Genomic DNA, 16932 nt, shown 5'->3' with positions numbered 1-16932 from the left:
ATTTTTTTTAAATGTTTTTGTAAGTCAACCAGCATCATTTTTTTTTGCCATTTATAGAGTTATTTATATAAATAGTCATAGTCATTGTGAATAGTGCGTTTTATTAGAATGGTCATTAATGTTGGGACGAGGTAAAAAAAGATCGTCTGTTTGCTTGCACTTACGAATTGTCTAAAAGAGAAAAATATTTTCGACTAAAAATTTTATTGAACAAATTTAAAAGTTATTGTTTATGTCCGAACCAAGAAAATTGAAAAATCCGGGATGAAGAGACTACTGATAGAATGAAGATTTTAATCTTATAAAATTAAATTAAATTAGGGAAGGGTCTTTGACATTGGCACTCCAACGTTCAAATTAAAATTAGAAAGAGAGAATGAGAATTTGATAAATAGATAAATCTTGTCCTTCCTCATCCCTACATATCCTTTTATACATTTCTTAATGATCGTTCATCTGTCCTTATTTAATGATATTAATTATCAGAGAAAGACTTCTTTATCTTGACTTCCGTGTATTACTGATAGATGGAGTGTTCTACTTTATCTTGGTTTCTTCATATTTAATGATAGACGGAGTACTTTCTTTTATTTTCTCGTCCCCTCCTGTGTAATGTCATTCCTTGTGCCGGAAGGACGGTCCGAGCGGCTCACTTCCCTACCGACCGAAACAACCAGTTACGGGTTTGTTCATTCGTCCGACCGGCTCATGATGTCCATTCAGGCGGCCCGCCGAGTGATCCGCTAATCTGACCGGCCGGGTGATCCGCTCTGCCTACTCCTTTGTCGATCGAGATAAACAGACAGTCACCTTTGGCTGAGATTCTTTCCATAAACCCCAACGTTGACCGTATTGACTTTGATCGACATCATGTCAACTGACTTGTGACAGGTGGACCCTTCCTTATCACCGTATTAATTTGTTTGGAATGGTTGTTGAATTAAAGATTGATTAATTGCATATATGATTTTATTGAATTGGTTGTTTGGATTGGTTGTTTACTTGTTTGGACTGTTCGTTCGTTTGTTTGTTTGAATTGGTTGTTTTTATTAAGAACTCATCAGAAACATCTGAACGTGTATAAACTCGTGACAGATACACTTTACAATCAAATTTACACAGAAATGGCAGCAATATCCATCTAAGAACATCAGTAAAAGAATCAATCTATACCATCTGTATACAGATCAAATAGCGTTTAAAGAGAATGAAGGTAATTCTATCTGTCATCTGTGTGTGGTCTGCTGTCTTGGTGAGCTGCTCACATAAAGAACAGAAACAAGAACAAAAATCCCGTGGCAGTCCATAGCAGTTTGTGGTAAATGATGTGCGATGCTCCATTAATGCTGAATTGTCCAGTGTTTAGGAACTGGTTCCTGCTAGGCGATGTGCTAACATTGACAGACTGAGAACCTGGAGAGGAGATGCATATTTAGGACAAGGTTTGAGCAGTCATGCAAAAAGAGATTGGCGATGAAAGGAACAAGGGGATTTGTAAGTGATTAGAGACTTACAATCGTAACTCCTCCAGCCGATGCGCTGATTAGCTAAATCATAAACAACTATCTTATCCTTCAGGACAAGGTCTGCAGAGAAGGATCCACATGCACATCTTAATTAGATCCAAAAACGTGAAAATAACAGCCTTATGAAGCATATGATGAAACTAAGGCATTTTTTGTTAGATTAGCATTTTATAATCATTCAGTAACAAATTCATTGATACTAGTAAATGCTGCTCATGGATATCATGCAAGTTGTGCAAGATAATCGAACACACAAAGTGAATGAAGGTTTAGTCTACGAACCTCCTAGAATGGTTATTCCTGAACCTTGGTTGTTTTGAAAGCCTATACACCATATGATTGTATTATCCTGAACATGGACAATTGATATTACCTATCAGATATTATGATAATGTTGTGCATTCTCAGAATGTCATACCAATAAACTTGTAAACCTCAATAGAATCAAGCACTCTTGTAAACGGTTGACAATTCAGTAATAACACAAGTAGTAACTTACAATAGCACCCTGCTGTAATAGATAGTCCTCAGGATTTAGTGACAGGGAAGCACCGCCCTTGAAGTTCAGTGTGACAGAAGGGAATGATTCATCAAGACTGCAATTAAGAGATGTATTAACAGTGTTAGTAAATTCAAAAGCATTGCACCATTTTGTTATACAAGTTAAATTGCTCCAAAAATGAAGAATCACTATGTGGTGTGTCAGAATAACCTGCTGGAAGTCACAAAACACTCATTTCCACCAGGAGCAGGGACTGAACGCACCGATGATGAAACAGAAGCCACTATCTGCAAGTATGCATGGAATCAGAATAGTAGTTCAAATATTGATTCACAAAACGATGGTAATCAGCAGAAAAATTCTCAATATTTTCCCAATTACATAGAGATATTTAGGCATTAGAGGCAACAAGCTAACTTACCGCATTAACAAAAGGCTCATAAGCTTGTTCAGCAAGGTAAGCCAATGTGGTACCAGAGTCGACAATGGTTCCTTGGGTGTTTGTTGTGGTGAACACTGATGAGTCAATGGATAACGTATGGCCGTTGACAGCAATGCTCTCTAAGTTTACATTGTAATGAGGCCTAATGTGCAAACGAAGGCAATCAGTATATGTAAAATCTAAAAACTAAATTAAATAAAAAAACAGACCCAGGGGAAAATATTCAAGTAAAACATCATAGGCAAAAGCAGAACAATCCGTACCAAAACGAAAGAATTAGCAAATTTTCATAGTGTACCTAAAAGAACTAGTGTAAAATTTTTGTTCTTCTACCTTCAGTTTTGTTCAGAGTTTTTTTTTCACTTCGAAATTTCAGTGCAAAGTTTCTTCGACCAAGGATTACTAAAAGCAAAGTTTCCAGACCTTAAGACTACTCAAAGCAACAATGACTTTCAATAGAAAATTGAACTTGAATTTCTACAAGAGAATGCAGTCTGTTCAAATTAATAATTAAAAATAAACAAATGAATGACGATAAGCAAGAATTAGAAAGAAAGTTTCATTAGTTAGAAAAAAAGACACCTATTTAAGAGAGAGTGAATGTTTTAGTAATGCCAAGGAATGCACAAAAAATTCCACAATTCTAAAATCTTACAACATAGAGAAAAAACCAGAGTGACTTCTCTGGTTACCAAGATAAAAAATCTTGTATCAATAAGCACTTACTGGGAGGGCACAAGCGGGGTGTAGACAATACCCGGTTCCACAATCTCCCCAAGAACCAATATACCTCCACCACTTTCTGAACCCCTCAAGCAGTGAGAAAAAACTGAAGGTACAACACCTGTAGCAGACAGTTGTGAAATGACAGATAATCCGTTCTGTCCAAACCCAAAAATCCCACCAACTGCCTTGTCTGACTTTGTCAAATCCCCTGATTGTGAGCTGCTACATCTGTGTAAAAGTTAATTTCAAATTGTAAGTGTAACAGTTTGCTTCTTGTAATCTTCAGTATCAAAGAGTGAATTGTGGAGAAAACAAAAAGGATTCAACAAGCAGAAAGGTATTTATTATTGATCAAAGAAACTAAAAGTTATCATCTACTTTACAGCATACATTGAAACACACTCTTTAACTAAAAGAAGCCAATTACCGATTCTAATACATGATACCATATATTGCCATTGAGTTTTTGTTTATGAAATACTTGTCAGGAAAAACAACAGTAGAGTTATGGGGTCTACGTGTTTATGGCATTTCATTATTTGTTGCTCAGGAAGATTCAAAAAACAAAAAACTTGCAATGTCACATGGCATATAATAGTTTATCATTGATGGTACTCAAGCTGAACAGAAAAGTGCCAATTCAAGATCATTTGTCCTTCGCATCAAAAGTTATTAACACACATAAACAACTACATATAAGGTACAAATTCTGCCCTGACCTGGAGATATCAATTGGTTAAAAATTTAAATAACATGAAAACACCAGTATGTCAGTATAGTTCTTGTAAGAATATATACCCGAAAACAATTTGAGCTGAAGAATTCAATGGCTGTTGATTTCCTGTAATTGTATCAAAGTAGATAGTATCATATACATAATAACCAGCAGTTCCACTCCCATCACCGTACTTGAAGGAGTAACTGCAGGCATCACTTGAAGAGGCAGAAGGACACATGGCCTCTCCAATTTGGAGAGCAGAGTTACAACGATCGTCAGAACAAGTAAGGACTGTAGATGTGGATGACTTGTCCGGTTCATAAAAGTTCAGTTGGATCTGCATACGAGAAAACAACAACTTATGCAACCAAAGCTCCAAAAAATATGACACCAACAGGTTTAATTTTTTTTTTTAAAAAAAACAAACACTCAAGTAATGACAAACACATACAGAAATCATAATGATACAAACAAGTTTGTCAAAACAAGAGGCAGCTTCATGTAATAGACCGAGAGAAATCCCAATTAAGATGGAAGAGATCATACATTCAACTCACTAGAACTTGGGCAACCATCGCAAGGACTGCATACCACCCACAAGGCATCGCTCCCTGTATCGATCTGAACATAATAGTCTTTAGCTGGGTTCCCCAGTCTCACGCGAGTGTAATAAAGCCTGAAGTTACATAGCCAGATTAAGACAGCTTAAGCATCAACGTAAACAAGCAAAACAAAATTTAAATCCGTAAACCAAGAGCAATGAATACAGCAGGGAAAGACATTGATTAGTAATTACTAATGACGGTTTCATAAGAAAGAACAGGAATCTGGCATCCTAACAACGAACAATCTGAATAAATTCCAAAATCATAGGAATTGAACACAAAGATTCCTCTTTCCACAAAAAAAAAAAAAAACAAGAGGACAAAAGAAGCAAAAAAAGGAAGGAAACTTTTTCGCAAACAGAAAGCGCACACACCCAACGGTGAAGGGATTGGCGGAGCCCTCGACGGGGAAATCCACGACGCCGGACGTGCCGAGCAAGGACCGACCATGGCGGGAGCGGTCGCGGGCTCGTAGATGATCCAGGTGGACGCCCTTCGTCGGCAGCGTTCTCTCCAGCCTCAGGCCTGCCTTGAACGCTTCGGCCGGATGTTGCGCGGCAAACACCACGGCAGCGGAGGCAACGAGGAGAAGGAGGATCAACTGCGGAATCCGCATCGGCCGCCGACGGAAAACCATCCCCGCTATTTCTTCCGGTAACAAAACGGCACCGAAGAGGAAAGCGGAAGGTGAAGAAGCGATGGAGAAGGGAAGAGGGTCACGCCATGGCGATCCTCGATTTAATTGCATTTATATATTCCTCCTTTCTATTTTCTTCTTCTTCTTCCTCCTCCACACCGCGTAGACCGCCATTCTTTCGACCAGGGCTGCAAACTAATCTAATCGATCCGAATAATAATAATAATAATAATAATAATATATTGAAGCTTTCGATTCGAATTGTCTATTTAAAAATAAATAAATAAATAATGATTATTGGTTTTTGAAATAAATAACGTCATTTTCCGCAGTTGAGAGACGTAGTGAAATTGAGTCAAAGTTGGCGATTTGAGATTTCAATTGCTGAGACGTGTTATTGGTTTTTTTGGACGTCTTTCTTCCCTTGGTCAATTGGGTGCTTCCCCATCATTTCTTAGTAAAATAAATAATTAAAGAAATAAATAAATAAATAAAGTATGAGTTTGTGGCAATTGATAATGATTTTTAATTTTTTAAATATATTTTTGATTTTTTTAAAAAATAATGAATTGAAACTTTTCAAATACACAAATCCCACCGAATTTTAAAATTACCTAATCGCTTAACTTTTTCATAGTAGTCTTTTTCATTCTTTTCTTTGTCTATCAATTATTTAGAGATGATTTTTTTAAAAAATCCGTAAAAGAAATAAGTAGCCCGGCACTCATAATCGAACTTTCTAGAAATTAATTACGTCGGATAAATGTCCCTGTTGAAAATTAATCTTAAATAATTAGATTTGTGCGACTCATGTCTTACCACTTGCGATGCCTCCCAGGAAGGTCAAGACCTAACTCTAATTTCATGCTCAAGCGTCATCGGGAAAATCATGACTAACTTAGTTGCGTTTGGATCAAATCATTCAAGTAGCTAGCTCGGTCATAATTTTCCAATCACCTTCACTACCTATTTTAAGGGCCCATTGAAATAAAAAAAAAGATTTTTTAAAAAATAATGTGTCATTTAATAATTTTGGAAGTGAATATATAATTTGGATATTGGTTGAGTGCATTAGTTAGTGCATTATTTATGTATTAATTGCTACCATTGTCAATTTATGTATTAATACAACAATTTAACAGGTATTTTATTTATGCCATTTTATAAATAAAAATTACATAATAGTTAGTGATCAACTGCAAGCATAAAATGGTTTTTTTTATATTAAAAATATTTTAAACTAATTTCCAACGACCGTTGAGAAATATCGACCATAACTCGATTAAATTACAATTTCTGAAATGAGTGTCAAACGGTTTGAATAAGCAGTGGGTGATGGGCCCCTTAATGAGTCAAATATGGGCCGGATTTGTTTAAGCCCGACAAATCAGACCAAATGAAATTTGTAAAAAAAAATATCAAAATTTATCAGAGCCAGGTTTCGATCCTGGGACCTGTGGGTTATGGGCCCACCACGCTTCCGCTGCGCCACTCTGATTTGTTGAATATAACCAGAAATTAATATTTAATATATTAATATATTAAGTAATGATGAGCACTACCATACAGAGAAAATTCAAATCTTCTAGTAATTAAGAATGATAACTACTATTAAACTAGAGATTGTATATGATTTATCAATGGTAGAAATCTATCTATCTATATATATATATAATATTTTAGATATTTAAATTAAGAATTAATAAGAAAATAATGATACGTTTGTACAATTTATTTTTGAGCTTTGTCACTGACTATTTAGCAAGTAAAATTGGTAGTGTTTAAATTTTATTTTTATACTAAATAAAAGATATTTTTGTCGGAGAAAGAATACTTCGCATTTGTGTATACTCCAATTCAAGTTATCGGATCCACAGAAGATATCCGACCCGTTAGAGGTCACGCAAGGGCAGCCCCGTAATATTGCCGCAAAATATGAAGCGGTGTTGCCAGATGTTGACCTAAATGCCCCCTTTCCTTATCGCATCGGCGGCCATCTCCTGCCGTTCGCCTCTGCCCTTTTGCCCTCTTCCGTTCCCAAACCCTCCCTTTTCTTCCCTTCTTCGCCTTCTAAATCCCCTCGCCCTGCCTTCAAATCTCTTTTCTTCCTCCCTCCTTCCCGCCTCCTGAAGGAGGCTCCTCCTCCTCCTTTCTTCCCACCCAAATCAGGCCCTAGATCTTGCTATCGTTCATCTCGACTCCGCCTCGGGTGGCCCTGCTGGTTCTGCGTCCTTTTGCGGTGCTTTGCGCTTTCCCTCATTAAAAATCGAATCTTGCCGGCGTTCCTTCGAGTCTGGTGGTGTTCGAGTCCGCGTTTCGTGTGAACGAGGTATTCTTGCTGCTTTTCTGTTTCCGGATGCTGTGTTCCTACGTTCAAGTTTGCGTTTTGAAGTAAACCGTTGGGATTTTGATCGAATTCATACAAATGCTACTGCCTGTGTCTTTGGTTATGGAGATGAAAATTCAGAATTTTGAGCTTCAGAATATCACCAAGTTGTCATTTTTCTTTCATGATTGAGTTTTCTAGTGACGCTGATTTAATTATGGTTGCCTTTCACATGTGTCTATCAAGGATTAAAATTTGGCACTGATTGATGGGCTAGTTTTCAGCTGTTCTAATAAAGTTTTCCTTTTCAGGCTACGTATCGATGGCTGACCATGATTTGGTTCTTGGAAATCCTGGTTTGGCTCTTGGCCAGAATCACGAGCTAGTTATTGGCGAAGGTCAGGGTTTAGGACTTGGACAGAGGCATGGTCTGGTTCTTGGGCACCCTCATGACCACAATCTCGGTCTAGGCCAATCCCACAATCATGATCTCGTACTTGGGCATTCACATGAGAGTCAACTAGTTTTGGGGCACCATCACCACCAGCACCACCATGACCATGGCCACGATGATGGCGAGGACTTGGCTTTAGGACAGAATCATGATGCCGATCAAGATGGCCTTGCACAGAGTCATGAATTGGGTATATCAGACAACCATGAATTGACTCTCGCTGATACCCATGATCTCAGTGTTGATCATAGCTTGGACCAGCTCTCAGTGGACCATGAGCAGGAGCTTGCCCTCGGATTGACGCAAGAGATGTTGCAGGGTCAGCTGGTAGTTCCTCAGGTATTGCAGGCCCGAGCACTGGTTGTGAGTCCAGACCACCAGATCACTGTGGGACAGGAATTTGCAGATGTCAAGAGCTGTCGACGAGCTATACGGGATGCAGCCATTGCTTGCCATTTTGAAATCCAAACTGTAAAATCTGATAAGACACGCTTCACAGCAAAGTGTGCCGCCGACGGTTGCCCTTGGCGCATCCATGCAGCAAAGCTCCCTGGTGTGCCAAACTTCACTATCAGGACCATCAATGAGACTCATACATGCAACGGAATTTACCATCTTGGGCATCAACAGGCATCAGTTGAGTGGGTGGCAAGTTCTGTTGAGGAACAGCTTCGGGAGAACCCGCAGTACAAGCCTAAGGAGATACTAGAAGAGATCCACCGCATGCATGGAATAACTTTGTCCTACAAGCAAGCATGGAGAGGAAAGGAGAGGATTATGGCTGCAGTTCGTGGGTCCTTCGAGGAAGGATATCGTCTCTTGCCACACTATTGCGAGCAAATTAAGAGGACCAATCCAGGAAGCATTGCTAATGTATACAAAAATCCAGAAGATGATTGTTTTCAACGACTATTTATCTCATTCTATGCCTCAATATATGGTTTCGTAAATGCATGCCGACCTTTGATTGGGCTAGATAAGACTGTTCTGAAGAGCAAATATCTGGGAACCTTACTCTTGGCCACCGGATTTGATGGAGATGGTGCTTTATTTCCTCTAGCTTTTGGGGTTGTTGATGATGCAACTGACGAGAATTGGATATGGTTTTTATCTGAACTGCATGCTTTACTTGAGGCCAATACGGAGAACATGCCGAGGCTCACAATTTTGTCAGATAGGCAGAAAGGAATTATTGATGGCGTCGACTTCAACTTCCCAACTGCCTTCCATGGGTTCTGCATGCAGCATCTCACTGAGAGTTTCCGCAAAGAGTTCAGCAACTCTGCACTTGTTGATATCTTCTGGGGAGCTGCTCATGCTCTCACAGACTATGAATTTGATGCTAAAGTAAGAGAAATTGAGCAAATATCACCTGAAGCTGCCTTCTGGATCGGAAGGATTCCACCGCGTCTTTGGGCAACCGCCTTCTTTGAGGGAACTCGATTTGGACACCTCACAGCAAATATCATTGAATCGATTAATGGTTGGATACTCGAAGCTTCTTCACTCCCAATAATCCAGATGATGGAGTACATCAGGCGGCAGTTGATGACTTGGTTTAACGAGCGACGTGAAGTAAGCATGCAGTGGACGACAATCCTCGTGCCATCTGCTGAACGCCGTGTCTCTGATGCAATAGAACATGCAAGGGGCTATCAAGTTGGAAGAGCAAATGAAGCGGAATTCGAAGTGGTGTCTCCTCGCGAAGGAAGCATAATTGTGGACATTCGCAACCGCTGTTGCCTTTGCCGGGGTTGGCAGCTCTATGGCTTGCCCTGTGCTCATGGAGTGGCTGCACTTCTCTCATGCCGACAGAATGTTCATCGCTACACAGAAAGCTGCTTCACTGTGGCGACATATCGGAAGGCATATTCACAGACTATACATCCAATTCCAGACAAGAGCCTTTGGAGGGAAATGCCCGACTCAAACCAAAATGCCAATAATCAGATTGTCTTAGTAGTTAATCCACCGAAGTCGCTTAGGCCTCCTGCAAGGCCAAGAAAGAAGAGAGCTCGCTCGGAAGATCAAGGACGAGCTAAGCGGATCGTGCATTGTAGTCGGTGCAATCAAACGGGTCACTTCCGAACAACCTGCGCAGCGCCTGTATAATAAATTGTGATAGATTATGATAGATTGATAGGTAATCAAGAGGAGGTATTTGAGTTTTTCTTCTTCTTCTTCTTCTGTATTTTAGGATATGCTATCTGTCTCATCCTCAAGGATATAGTAAGGACCTTCATAATGCTGTCCGGGTTATTTATTTCAGGATCTCTCTTTAAGATATAGCGTCTATTTCTCTTTTGTTTGTTTGCTTTATCTGTTTCAAGGACCAGTTAATAAAGTTGAGCATTTGAGCTAGTAAACCTTACATCTATTCTTTCAGATGATTATATATTAGTATTTTCACTAATTGAAAATAATATTCGAGTCAGAGAAATGTTTTCACAAAAATAACATCAAATCAAACAAATAACAAGCAGTCAAGTTGCCTGCTCTTTAGTTTAGCACAGATACATATACACACCTCTTCCTTGGAAAATAAATAATAAATAGTAAGCAACTCTCATCTTTTTACATGCATGTATATAAATAACACAATTTACAGCATTAAGCATCACACCATTTGGTCTCAAAGGCTCCGCAAACATCACACCATCTAGATACAAGTTGAAATTTTTGTGAGGTAAATTAAAATCCAAAATGCATTTCATGTCCGTAACATAACTGCAGCTGTTGTCTGATCAATAACAGTGAGCCTGCATTTGATGTTTTCTCTGCCTTTCACATTCTTATTCATATCCTCAGTGTCAACAATGGAACAGTAATGATGAGATTGTCCGCAAGTTCTAGCACAGTTGAGTCCTTCGGCTGGGGTGGCATCGTTGTAGCTCTTTCTTCGAGTGAGATTTGGGGATTTCGCTCGAGTAGGAGGTACCTTTGTACAAGGAAAATGCACTAACTTGAAAAATAGCTATTACAGAATAGTAGGAGATGAAACTACTACCTAGAAATGGAGTGAAGTCACAAACCAATCAACAGAAATGGGGAAAAATTAGGAAGTTAGGATCTGCTTCATTATGCAAGAGGACGACTTGTTTTTGGACATTTGATACGGGACTGTGCAAGGCATGCACCAATAAGTATGACGCTTTCAGTAATTAAACTCGGCAAGACATGAAATAGTTAACCATCCTAATCCTATGACACATGGAGATGATTTTCAGTAATTAAATTTGCAACAGACAGTGGAATTCCATCCTCTAGTAAAATGACAATCTACTTACTTTTTGTATATTTAATTTACTTAAATGTTGAATTACAAGGAGACTCGATGCAAAGGTCTAAGGCATTACCTTCTTTAGCTCAGCCTTCGGAGGAGGACCCTCATGGTAGAAGCTAGGAATTGGGTGTGCTTTGAATGATAACCTCTTCCTCAACTTTTTCAGAGCTGCCTCTTGCTCTTCCTGATGAATCAGACAGTTAAGAACTTAACCATGATCAATGCCCATGCATTTGCAATGAAACTGAAGAAACATAAATTGTTCACCATAAGTATTGCTGGGAAGTATAATCCGCTAATGTTTGTTTGAAAACAACCTCTCTGTCATCCTTTCTTTAATTTAAGATTGTTTGAATTAAATTGTATTATGTTTAGGCCAAACATGTATTGATCATCTGCTAAATACTAAAATAATTATTCAAGAAACCTAAAATCATATATTACTGATACTGTAAACTTTTGAAATTGGTCACCTGCCAAGCCTCTTCCATTTCTCTGTTGTATCTGTAAAGTTAATAGTAGGGAAATCCAAAATATACGTGACCTCATTAGTGTAGACATAAAGCAGACGATGAGCACAACCCATCAAATATATTATGTTTTAACAAATTCGTATTAGTTAATTAGTGCAATTCATGTTAGTTTTCAGAGACCAATGTTAAGCACTTGTACTAGGATTCAGCTACCATTCAGCACATGTACTAGTAATACAAATGCAAGGTAAATATGGAGAAATGAAATATTGACACCATCTCAGAAGGATTTATGCTAAAAATAGTAAAAAATATTCTATTGTGCACACCAGCGTACACATTGACAACTTATATACACCAATAGAGAGTATTAACAGAAGAAAGCATACCCGGATCCTAGCTTCAGACTGATTTTTTTCTGCCTCCAAAGCTAGGTGTTTCTGTTCCAACTTGGAGTAGAACTGAAGAAATCAGTGGAAAAATGATTAAAATTAAACTGATTAAAATGAGAACACTAAAATTAGACTTAGTACATAGAGATGGTACCTCCTTTCTCTTGTCTGCACGCTCACTGCATCTGAAACTAGGGGCAGTTGCTACAGTTGTTTTGCCTCTCAAAGTTCTTACAGATGGTGTAGCTCTATGATATAAGTTCAGGAGCAATTAATAAATAGACAGTATAAATAGAGTAGAAGATATAATTATATAAGGATACAAAGCAAAAGAGTGAGACTCTTCTTCATCTGCTTGCGTTGCATTATGAAGTTGCAAAGGCTTCCTGGATGAGAGAAGTGAGTTTCTCTGCAATACCAATAGGATTAGATTCACAATTGATCATTCTTTAGATTTCCCAATTACATTTCCAGAAGAATTTGAGATGCTTTCAAGAATAGAATAAGCCATATAAATTTGGATTCAAAACTTGTGATCTTCTTGATCTGTTGATAGGATGCATGCATCGAGAATGGTGAAAAGTTCCTTCTTTTTTCGCAAAATCACTTGAGAATATACAGGATCACAATGCAGATCACATCAATACATTCAGGACAAGCTAAGTACAAAACCTAGTAATATGATATATGAACTGCTTAATAGAGAGCGAGCATAGGAATGCTCTAATTTTTATCACAAGTTGATAGTTTGAAGTAAAATAAAAGTCATCCTTAAAAAATTCAGATGTCATTCAGGGACACAATAAGAAATAACATCATGGACGATTAAGCAGTTTTTATACCAATGGATAGGTCACCTGAGGCTTGTTTGTGATATTTCTGGACTGGAGATATTCTACAGTTGCGTGTTTGCCTGCATTCACAGTTACAGAAATGATAGAGTGATGTCCACCAGAAGCACGCTTTTCAGTTGCAAGAGTGAAAGGCTGAGGAACAGTGCGGTTAGACTGTGAATTTCCAGAATTAGCTGGTTTCAGTGCAGCTGACTTTTTTTGATTTAATGACTTGTGAATAATATGCTTATTTTCTGCTGTATCGTCATCCACACACAGATCACTGAGAAGAGGCAGTTCTTGTTGCCTATGAGAATTCTCATCATCTAGCATCCTTACTGCATGGTCTGACTTACCATCAAAAGCCACTTTAATGATTTCCCCACCCATTAACCTGCAATAAGAACCAACATAATGAAAATATAACAATGTGCACAGAAAGATTGGCCAAAATTTTATCATATTGACGGTTGGGAAAAGAAACATAAAAATTAGAAGAATACCTACGTACTAGAATCTTAAACATCTAGTAATCTCAATAGCTATGGCAATTTCCTCAGGAATCTTAGCAATTAAGAAATTATAAAATGTAGAACTGAAAGTTTGATTCACAAAATTCTGTCAAATATTTCAGTTTTTCCATTGCAAGAGGGGCTGGGCTGCCTAAAGTTACCAACAACATGCTTGTGCAAGGCTAATCGCATCATATAGACAAAACAAAAGGAGAAAATATAAGAGCAAATGGCTCAAGAAACATAAGTTGGTGTCACAAAGAAAATCCAATTGTCTTACAGTAGCAAGAATAACTAAAACAACTGAGTGATTAATTTTGTTAATTTGATTCATTAAACAAAAAAAAATACCGAGAAACTGCACTATTTCACTGTTTATTACACAAGAAAAAAGAAGTCCATTATACAAGATGTTAACACAACAAGTGCTATGTAAAATGAGATGGCCGGCAAATTATATTAGGATTTCCTTAAGAAGGAAGATATTAAGGGAATATAGCTTAGATGGTAGAGCACTTACTTAACATAGCATGTGAGCGATGGGGATAAATATTCCACATCTTCAATTTTTGACTTCTTTTGGTGGAAAAATATAACCTTGAAGTCACAGGTTTGAATCGCGGAAATAACTTCTTGCAAAATGCAAGGTAAGATTGCAACAATAGACTCAATATAATTCAACCCTTCCCCGGGACCTGTACTAGCGAGAGTTTCATGCACTCGACTACTTTTTTTTTTTTGTGAAAAAATATCTTTTATTAATAATTATCAAAGGTTTCACTAAAAACTGTTAATTCAACACGCATAGAAATATAATTAAAAAAAATAGAAAAAAAGAGGGGATGTAGCTCAGATGGTAGAGCGCTCGCTTAGCATGCGAGAGGTATGGGGATCGATACCCCACTTCTCCATATTTTCATTAAATTTTTTGGAAAATCTTTCAGATAAAAGAACACATAATACATATAGAAATGAAAAATAAACATGAGAGTTAACTAATAATGGAAAATTCAACATTAAGTTATCTTAGCAATTTGAGGGAATTTTTCAGGATTTTAGACAGGTAGCACACCATGTATTCAAACTTTTCCAATGAAAAAGAATGGGGATGTAGCTCAAATGGTAGAGCGCTCGCTTAGCATGCGAGAGGTATGGGGATCGATACCCCACTTCTCCACATTTTCATTAAATTTTTTGGAAAATATTTCATAAATAAACTGTACAAAGTGAAAAAAAAAAAACTACAGATAAAGGAACACATAGTACATATAGAAATGAAAAATAAAAATGAGAGTTAACTAACTAATAATGGAAAATTCAACATTAAGTTATCTTAGCAATTTGAGGGAATTTTTCAGGATTTTAGACAGGTAGCACACCATGTATTCAAACTTTTCCAATGAAAAAGAATGGGGATGTAGCTCAGATGGTAGAGCGCTCGCTTAGCATGCGAGAGGTATGGGGATCGATACCCCACTTCTCCAAATTTTTATTATATTTTTGGGAAAATCTTCCAGCTTGTTTGACTTCAATTTCCCTTTACAACACCAAATTTCCCTTATTCAATTGGAAGACTGGATCCAGTTCAAAAAAATTATGTTGGCTATATAATCCATTTTTGTTTTTAATAAATAAAAATGAATTTCTAATAGGCTTTGGATACAAATCGTGAGAATTTATGTTCTTGAAAAAAACAAACCGAAGGAACGAATAGTACATATAGAAATGAAAAATAAAAATGAGAGTTAAGTGTTTGAACCCCAGCTACGGCGTATTTGCAGGAATTTTTCCTCCAAATGGGGGGCGTAATCAAAGGATGCTAGGCTTCTGGGCTGATTGCCGCGTGCGTTTCCCGATTTACCCTGATGGCCGGTGGGAAACTTCCGTAGGACCGGGCTGATCACCCCAGGAATAGTCAATGAGGCTAACTGAGATTATCATTTTTCCCCCAATGAAAAAGAGAGGGAATGTAGTTCAGATGGTAGAGCACGCTCTTAGCAAGCTAGAGATATGGGGTTTGATACTCCACTTTTCTAAATTTCTGTTGTATTTTTTGGAAAATCTTTTATAAATAAGTTGTACAACTACATAGTACATGTAGAAGTGAAAAAATAAAAATTAGTTAACTGAGTAATGGAAAATTCAACATTAAGTTACCTTAACCAATTTTGGGAATTTCTTCAGGATTTTAGACAGGTAGCACACCATTCATCCAAACTTTCAAGGTGGTAACCACCATACACGTCCTAATTTTTCGTGTTTTATCATTTAGTATTTAGAGATTTGACTAAGGCAAAAGGTATGAAGTTAAAAGGTAATGACTCATAAAACATCATGAGGTGCTACAAAGAGAATCTGACTTAGTTGTATAAAAGAAGAATAAACCGAAATTTAGTAATTAGTATATTTAGTTTTTTTTTAACCAGAAAAAGAATTCTAAACCAGTCCTGCGCTGGACCATTCATGAGGATTATACCCTTCAGATAGCCCTATGAGAAGATGAGAAAGAATATAGCAACTGCAGAAGATGTTAGACTAACAGTACCAGCAAGTAATAGATGCAATATTAAGAATAGCTTCAAATTCTTAGAAGACCAGCAAGTAACATGGGATAATGTACTGATTAGCTTTCAATCGTCATAACTACATTTCATTAAGGGGTGTAGCTCAGATGGTAGAGCTAGAGGCATGGGAATCAATACCCCTGCATCTCCAGTTTTTTTTTTTTATTTTAATCAGAGCGGAAAGAAATTGGAACAGCATGCTAAGTCGAAACAGGAAGCCACTATTTTTTTCGGCACAACCGTAATTTGAAAGATTTTAACCATTAGCATAAAAATTACCGTCACATTGTGAATATTTCGAATCGGAGAGAAAGTGACAAGCATAAACACCGACTCATAAAGAAGAACAGTATGCTTTTCCATACCCTAGAATTAATTGAACCAGCATCTGCAACTCTCAATTATTATCTACCCAAACTCCATAGAGATCCCCCATCGAAGCAGTAAAAGTGCTACTAAACCCACAGAAGTAGGAAGAAAAGAAAAAAGAAATTACTGCACAGATCTAAAATATTCACAATGTCGAGGAAGAAAAGATTGCGTCAAAACAATTTGTCGAGGAGAAAAGACTACATTCAAAACTGTTCCTGGTGCAAAGAAATCCAGCAAAATTCCAAGCAAAGAAAGAAGATTCTAAATGTTAATCCCTCATCCGATTAAGAACACTCACAAATTACTTTTCGCTCGCTCCAACATTTGATTCCAAAGAAAACCAAGGTGCCAAACCTAACGAGACAGAGGGGGAAAAAAACCAACCAATGGCTTGCGATTTCACCTTCCTCCGCCTCAACTATCCTTCACTTTCTCCTTATCCCACCGCTGCCGTCCGCCGGCCCCTTCGCTTTCCTATCCGCTTGCGAGTTGCGAGCTTGGCTGTACTCCTCTCCACGGCGTTACCGAGTGGAGATGCTCCCTGTTACGCCATTTATAGCACCGCAT

General features: G+C 37.8%; 3 protein-coding genes and 3 non-coding genes across 9 annotated transcripts; 3 read left to right on the top strand and 3 right to left on the bottom strand.

The window, feature by feature from the left end:
• Positions 1–1065: 1065 nt before the first annotated feature.
• LOC122001246 (aspartic proteinase 36-like) lies at positions 1066–5361 on the bottom strand. The gene is made up of 10 exons (XM_042555898.1): positions 4894–5361; positions 4461–4590; positions 3995–4251; positions 3197–3424; positions 2450–2612; positions 2239–2315; positions 2026–2122; positions 1809–1875; positions 1515–1586; positions 1066–1413 (listed from the first exon to the last, which is right to left on the bottom strand). The coding sequence occupies exons 1-10, from the start codon at positions 5265–5267 to the stop codon at positions 1262–1264; spliced, it is 1617 nt and encodes a 538-aa protein (XP_042411832.1). The 5' UTR covers positions 5268–5361; the 3' UTR covers positions 1066–1261.
• Positions 5362–6582: 1221 nt separating this feature from the next.
• TRNAM-CAU lies at positions 6583–6654 on the bottom strand. Its single transcript has one exon. It is a non-coding gene; the product is annotated as a tRNA-Met (tRNA).
• Positions 6655–7042: 388 nt separating this feature from the next.
• On the top strand, positions 7043–10302 carry LOC122001245. The gene is made up of 2 exons (XM_042555897.1): positions 7043–7485; positions 7794–10302. Exon 2 carries the CDS (start codon positions 7805–7807, stop codon positions 10046–10048), a length of 2244 nt encoding a protein of 747 aa, XP_042411831.1. The 5' UTR covers positions 7043–7485; positions 7794–7804; the 3' UTR covers positions 10049–10302.
• A 118-nt stretch (positions 10303–10420) lies between these two features.
• LOC122001244 (protein WVD2-like 3) lies at positions 10421–16917 on the bottom strand. 4 transcript variants are annotated; one of them, XM_042555893.1, is made up of 7 exons: positions 16664–16914; positions 12927–13311; positions 12408–12493; positions 12239–12332; positions 12082–12153; positions 11293–11403; positions 10421–10874 (listed from the first exon to the last, which is right to left on the bottom strand). In XM_042555893.1, the coding sequence occupies exons 1-7, from the start codon at positions 16687–16689 to the stop codon at positions 10647–10649; spliced, it is 1002 nt and encodes a 333-aa protein (XP_042411827.1). In that variant the 5' UTR covers positions 16690–16914; the 3' UTR covers positions 10421–10646. The 4 variants fall into 4 exon arrangements, with proteins under 4 accessions (XP_042411827.1, XP_042411830.1, XP_042411828.1 ...); XM_042555896.1 differs by having other exon boundaries at positions 10422–10874; positions 16769–16917; XM_042555894.1 differs by having other exon boundaries at positions 10422–10874; positions 12942–13311.
• TRNAA-AGC lies at positions 14268–14340 on the top strand. Its single transcript has one exon. It is a non-coding gene; the product is annotated as a tRNA-Ala (tRNA).
• TRNAA-AGC lies at positions 14841–14913 on the top strand. The gene has a single exon. It is a non-coding gene; the product is annotated as a tRNA-Ala (tRNA).
• Positions 16918–16932: the final 15 nt, after the last annotated feature.

Source organism: Zingiber officinale, chromosome 7A (assembly GCF_018446385.1).
Source record: "Zingiber officinale cultivar Zhangliang chromosome 7A, Zo_v1.1, whole genome shotgun sequence".
Classification (NCBI taxonomy): Eukaryota; Viridiplantae; Streptophyta; class Magnoliopsida; order Zingiberales; family Zingiberaceae; genus Zingiber; species Zingiber officinale.
This window is presented reverse-complemented; position numbering and strand designations above follow the sequence as displayed.

Excerpts from the sequence above, each read along its gene's own strand:
- LOC122001246 (XM_042555898.1), bottom strand. The coding sequence starts at position 5,267 with ATGCAATTAAATCGAGGATCGCCATGGCGTGACCCTCTTCCCTTCTCC. Across the intron at positions 4,591-4,893 it reads GCCAATCCCTTCACCGTTGG|GCTTTATTACACTCGCGTGA; the intron begins GTGTGTGCGCTT and ends ATGTAACTTCAG. Across the intron at positions 2,123-2,238 it reads TGTTTTGTGACTTCCAGCAG|TCTTGATGAATCATTCCCTT; the intron begins GTTATTCTGACA and ends TCTTAATTGCAG.
- LOC122001245 (XM_042555897.1), top strand. The coding sequence starts at position 7,805 with ATGGCTGACCATGATTTGGTTCTTGGAAATCCTGGTTTGGCTCTTGGC.
- LOC122001244 (XM_042555893.1), bottom strand. The coding sequence starts at position 16,689 with ATGTTGGAGCGAGCGAAAAGTAATTT. Across the intron at positions 13,312-16,663 it reads GAGCGAGCGAAAAGTAATTT|GTTAATGGGTGGGGAAATCA; the intron begins GTGAGTGTTCTT and ends TTCTTATTGCAG. Across the intron at positions 10,875-11,292 it reads CGAAGGCTGAGCTAAAGAAG|GTACCTCCTACTCGAGCGAA; the intron begins GTAATGCCTTAG and ends CCTTGTACAAAG.